The 6264-nt window shown below is 33.9% G+C and overlaps 1 protein-coding gene across 1 annotated transcript in view; it reads left to right on the forward strand.

Moving 5' to 3' along the window:
- The window catches only part of LOC107036003 (protein takeout), an 8344-nt gene extending 2439 nt beyond the window's left edge, over positions 1 to 5905 (forward strand). Inside the window, exons 3-4 of the mRNA XM_015253682.1 lie at positions 3087 to 3368; positions 5434 to 5905. Coding sequence (XP_015109168.1) covers positions 3087 to 3368; positions 5434 to 5738 — 587 coding nt within the window. The 3' untranslated portion in view covers positions 5739 to 5905. The remainder of the gene's footprint in view (positions 1 to 3086; positions 3369 to 5433) is intronic.
- Positions 5906 to 6264: the final 359 nt, after the last annotated feature.

A 6264-nucleotide genomic window follows, 5' to 3' on the forward strand; every position in this document is an offset into this window, starting at 1 on the left:
CTCCCCCTAAATCGCATCCAGTGTCATTGTTCTGAAAACTGGTAGTCAACTGTCTACAAAATTTCATTTTTTTTCTAACAGTGCAACTAAAAAAATAATATCTTATTTTAATATTTCAAAGGTCTCGAAACAAGATTTTCAAAAGTGTTTATTTGAAGCCTGATATTTTTAAGTTGAGAATTTCAAAAATCTCACGAGACTTCTTCCAGTATACGATTTAGATCACTGTTGATTTTTATCAGATTTTTTCTATATCTTTCAAATTTATCATTATATCGATTTATACTGGTGCGGCGCGGCGCTTAGAACGCAACCAACGGTGTTCGTAACTTTTCCCCGACCAACGCACTGTTAAGTATCCGAATAAATAAACATAATCTGCGGATCAATTTCGATCGAAACTTCATCGAAGATTTTTGAGTAGTAATACCCCGAGAGCTTAAAAATTATCAGGTAATTCACGATAACTTCGTTGCAAATAAATGAGGGTGTCAAGTCGAGGGGCTGGTCACTGACGAAATCACTGGACCATACGATTAAAAATCAAGGAAGAAATCATCAGAAATCACTGGAAATCAAGTAATTTCCATTTCTGGTAGTGATTTTTAATGACTTCTGGAAATCATTGAAAATCAGCAGAAATCATAAAGAAATCAGGTGATTTCAGAAATAATTAGAAATCATCGATTAAAGTGAAACCCAAATTTTTTATTCCAGCTCACTCATACGATCCCGGTTGACCTTTATGACTTCCTTACGCACATATCATTTGATTTTTAATTTATTTAAAATTGCCGTGCCAGGACCAGAATTTTTGCTGCGCGCTGCAGGAATTTTTCTCAGATTTACCGCGAAAAATTCTTGTACTCCACAGCAAATTTTCCGGTGCTGGCACAGTAGTTTTTCTGGTATTTTTTTCTCCTTGTATCACACTCATAAGGCCGTTCTAAACTCTCTGGGTCCCCGAATCTTACTCATATGTGATTATCGACAGATGCCCCACTTTGGCCCCGAAATCATGATTTTTCGACTGATTTCTTGAAATCAAGGAATCATCAGAATCTACTAGAAATCATGGAAATCACGAAAAATTTAAAGAAATCCAATTTTTATTCTTTCTAATTCTTATTGAGAAATTATTCAAGAAATCACAGGAAATCATCCCATTCTGCAAATCACTGAGCCACCCGATTGAGGAGTGACCAGCCCCTCGTGTCAAGTTTTTCAAATTAGAAAATCCCGAGCGCTTGTGCGAGGGAAACGCCCGATTAATTTTGAAGCTTGAGGGATATTTGTCGGATTATTTTTCCCACTCGGATTTTGGCCAATCAGAGTGCAGTGGACAACATTCAGGAGGTGAACTAGGCAAGATTCGAACAAATTTTGTTAATAGAATAACGCAATTTCCGTAGACTGTCAAATACAAGATTCGATCTGAAATGAGCCGAAAAAATTAAGAGCTACTGTGAAATATTCAAGTAAAAAAAATAAAGAACTCCTGGAAAATATTCAAAAGCTAGGAGGAAATAAAACTGTTGGGCAGTCTCAAATACTGCGCTGTGATTGGTTGAAATTCGATTGGGAATAATAATCACTAAAAAACGAGATATATGGATGCACCATCACTATTTGCCAGTAGGACCCCTAGTTATGAAATATTTAGTCGATATTCACAACCGAATGGCTAAATGAAAGCACTCCACGACGAATTTCTAAAAACTGTGGCATAAAACTACTCCTGACAACTCTATTCTGAGGATTTATTCCGTTAACAGAGCTTGATCTAACCGGCCTTCATTTCATACAATTCGAATATTCTTATTAAAATAAATGTATGGGTTTATCAATTCCAAACAATAATTTTGTTGAAATGAATGAAAACATCTCAAATAGAATTGTATTTGATTCAAATGCGTCATTTCTCCGAGTGCAAATATCTCAGAATCGTTAAGAGATAACAAAAATGCTGCGTCGATACTTTTTTTATGAAACGAAGTGAGACCTACATATATCTCTCTTAAGGGGAGCCTACTATGAATTTTTTAATTCGTGGGCTCTTGGAGTGAAATTTATCATGCATTACAGATCGATTATATAGGTCTAAAACCGAATAATTAGTGCAAAAAAATGGTTTATTGTTCATTCGCTCCGCAGGCGCTTGAAGTTTTAAAAATAGTCCAGGGACTCCCCAATTTTTTTGCTACAGAGACTTTTTTCTCAAAATTTAAAAAAAAGTGTACAATAGTAATTCCGAGTTAGTTTTCTGAAATTCGACTCCTATATAGCTTATTTCGTTTTTGTTATTTCAAAAATTGCACCATTCATCTAAAATAGCCAGAAAAATGATCCTCAAAAAATTTAAAATATATTCTCGATCCTTTCAGAAACATTTTTCTGGCTATTTTACGTAGATGGTGCAATTTTTTATATTAAAAAAAAACGAAATTAGCTATGTAGGAGTCGAATTTCAAAAAACTAGCTCGTAATTGTCACTGGACACATTTTGTTTTTAATTTTGGAACAAAATCTATGGAGCTCAAAAATTGGAGGCCTTTTGGACTATTTTGAACATTTTAAGCGTCTGCAGGGCAGACGAACAATAAACAATTAATTTTTTTGTACTAATTATTCGTTTTTAGATATATATAATGGATCTGTAATATATGAAAAGTCTCAACTCCAATAGTCCGCGACTTTTAAAACTCATAGTAGTTTTAAAACTTCCATTAAGGGGTAACAGAATGCCGCTAATTTTCCAAATTTTTGAACAAATTTCCTGCTGAAAGTTATCGATATTTTTACCAATCAAAACACATTAATCTCCAAGGAATGAAGATAAAGATCAATGTGTTGTGGGTTTGAAAAATATTAATAACTTTGAGCAGGAAATTTGTTCGAAAATTTCAAGGAAACGACGGCCTTCCGTTACCCCTTAAGTCCTAAAATATTTGACCGAATTGTACACCAAAATTAATTTAAATTATTATTCTTTACCCCGATTGTACCAAATTCATCTTCTTTATTCTTTGAAAAGTAGAGTATTAATGCGGAGTATTAATGCGGAGAGTATTAATCCGAATTTCAAGGTATACCGGAGCTGGAATTGCCCCCCATTGAACCCTTGACGATTCCTCGATTGGGAATGGAAAACGGACAAGGCGCTGTTCGAGTAAGTGCTTTGTTCTCAAACATCACGGCAATCGGACCCGGAAATTACACGGTTGGACGGGTCCGGGTGGATCTACGAAACCTGCGGCTTGACCTACATCTCACCATCCCCAAGATCGAGCTCCAAGGACACTACGAGGTCGCCGGGAATGTACTACTGTTTCCAATTCAGAGTCAGGGTAACTTCTGGGCGTTATTCGGTCAGTTTCATTCACTCTTTTCTTTATAGTTATCAATAAGAAGAAATGAGACAAGTTGAAGTACTCTACTGGATCGAGGACACTGAATATTTTATATGAATAACGAATTTGGCAGTCACGGATGTACACGGAGAGAAATATTCAATAAAAATTACCAGAAAAAAGACGTAAAAATTACGTTTCGAAACGTAATCTGGGAGCGAAGTAAAATTCAATAAAAAGTGTCAATCGTCACGTAAATTCTACGATCTGTTCCGTAAAAATTACTCATCCGTCCGACGCCTCACGGCTAGCCATGAGTCACCGTGAGGGGGAGATTTTAACAACACGTTCCGTAATTTTTCCGGAACTTTTCGTAAAAATTCTTAAACATCCAAGAATTTTCATGTTCTGAGGCATAATAAGTCTTGAAGTTTCTGTTAGATTTTACAACTTCCAGAAAAATTACGTGACTTTTTCGTATTTTTTCGGTGACAGACCCGAAAATTTACTAAACGTTACAGATTTATTCTCTTATATTCCTATAGAAATTCTCTGAAAACGATTCTCGCTTGCGGATTACGTGAAATGTTCCGTAATTTTTCTTGAATATTTCTCTCCGTGTGGCACATTTCACCAATTATGGAATGATCATTGGGCTTCAAATCTTCAATTATTTCCAATATTCAACGACATATCAGAGGTATACACTGTTAAAAAATTTTGTCTGAAATTTCCGGTACAGTTTTTGGAAATTTTTATCGAATTGAATTACCACTGAAATTTCAAGGAATTTCGTCATTGAAAATTCAGAATTCCATGGAAAAATCAAAGAGAACTGCAAATTTCAAACAAGTTTTCTCAAATGTGTATTTGTTAACTATTAACGAATGAACATTTGGTGAGACCGAATAGACCCTCGTCTCCAACCAAATCTATTCGTTAGCAATAACTAATCCTTTCTATCAGTGTTTTCTTGAATTTTCAGGGCAGTGACACTGAATGGAATTAGGGGGAAAAATCATGAAATTTCATGTCTCACTGAAAATTTAATGTAATTTGGCATTGAATATTCATATTAGATTGGAAATTCAAATAAATTAAGGAAATCTCGTCTTCATGCTCCTTAAAATTCTGAAATTTTACTGAATTTTCAGTGAAACTTGAAATTTCATGATTTTTTCCCCCTAAATCGCATTCAGTGTCACTGTCCTGAAAATTAGTAGTCAACTGTCCATGAAATTTCATTTTTTTCTAACAGTGCAGAAAGGAAGTTTGTCCTGAATTTTTTTATCTTGAATTCAAAGAGGACGGGAGATATCGGCAATTGATTTTTTTTTCAATAAATTTATTTCCGACATAGGTTTTTTGTGCAAAAAAAATCTAAATTTTACACAAAAAAAAATTATTCTCTGTCCAACACTTCTCCTCCAAACGAAGAATCCAGTTTGATGTTTTCAAAATCAATTTTTTCAGTTTTCCACCCTTAAAAATGGTATTTCACTTTTTTTTCTAAGTACAGAAAATTTTAGGTCCAAATAGACATACTAATAAATCAACGAAGCGAAAAAAATGAATTGAAGAAGAAAACACAAAAAAAAAGAAATTCATAGAAAAATAACGCAAAAAATTGCATTTGAAATTTACAGTTGCATACACGCTAGTATAAAAGCCCACACAGAAAAATTTATATTTTTAAAAATATATTTAAAAATATCTCAAATTGTTCCAGTTTATATTAAAAAAATATATACATTATATGTTTTATAGATTTTTTTATATATTCTTTATAAATCTGACAAATATATGGAATTGGCCCATCATATATATTTTTTTACATATTTTTTTATGAGGGAGTGGAATTTTGTATTAATTGATTATTAGTTTTTTGAATTCATTATTCTCCGCTTGTCAGTACCCATTTCGAGCTAAAAGCCTGTACTTTACGAAAAGCAAAATGAAGATCACTATTCTTTACCAATCAATGTTCCCTCTACAAAAAAGATCTCATTACATTTCTCTCTCAACCTAAGTCTTTGAGATAATCACAAAAAAGCTAAAACTAAATTGTGAATTCTTGAAACAGGTGATGTAGAAGCAATCGCTCGGGTCCAAGGTGTGGAGGAGGTACGTGAGGGTGTGCGTTACATGAGAATTGCTCGTCTCCTCGTGGACTTCAGTCTCGGACGTGCACGTTTTCGTGTGGTTGACCAGCTGAATGGTAATAATGTAATTGGTCAAGCAATGAATCAATTTTTAAATCAAAATGCCAAGGAAATTATCGAGGAAATGAGACCAGCAGCTAGTGCCAGTATTGCAAAACACTTCATGTCATTTTTAAACACGGCATTTACCAAAGTACCACTCAAGGTCTGGCTGCATGACACGTGAATATCCGACTCTCATATTTTATTGTTCTCATAAATTTATTCGACTGTAAATTTATAGCTAGAATAGTCCTCGTAAGTCTGTGAATATTTGTGTCTGTTATATTTTTCATCATACATATCTGTATTACTTATTGTACTTAATTAACTTATAAATTCTAGAAAATGTTTCCCCCATTTGTACAAAATAAATTTTCACTTGAATTGTATTTGTAATTAAGGAATGTTGAAATTTTGTATTACAAATAAACAATTAAAAAATGCATAAATGGTTTCAAATTCATTACGACATGAACGATTGAAGCATCGCACTCACGTTTTATTTGACCGCAGGGAGTGAAAGTATTCAGCAATTTTCGTGTTTCTTCAGTTCTATGAGTTGCGTTGCGTTTACATTATCTCGAGAAATAATTTTCAATTTTTTTCGCCAAAGTTTTTTATCCCACAGAGAAGAATTTCATCGAGACCACATTCCTTCGCTACATTACGTAACGTGAGATAACTCATGAGACATTCGAGAGTCTTCCCAT

The sequence above is a fragment of the Diachasma alloeum genome, unplaced genomic scaffold (genome assembly GCF_001412515.2).
Source record: "Diachasma alloeum isolate Michigan unplaced genomic scaffold, Dall2.0 Dall_scaffold_00203, whole genome shotgun sequence".
Lineage (NCBI taxonomy): Eukaryota > Metazoa > Arthropoda > Insecta > Hymenoptera > Braconidae > Diachasma > Diachasma alloeum.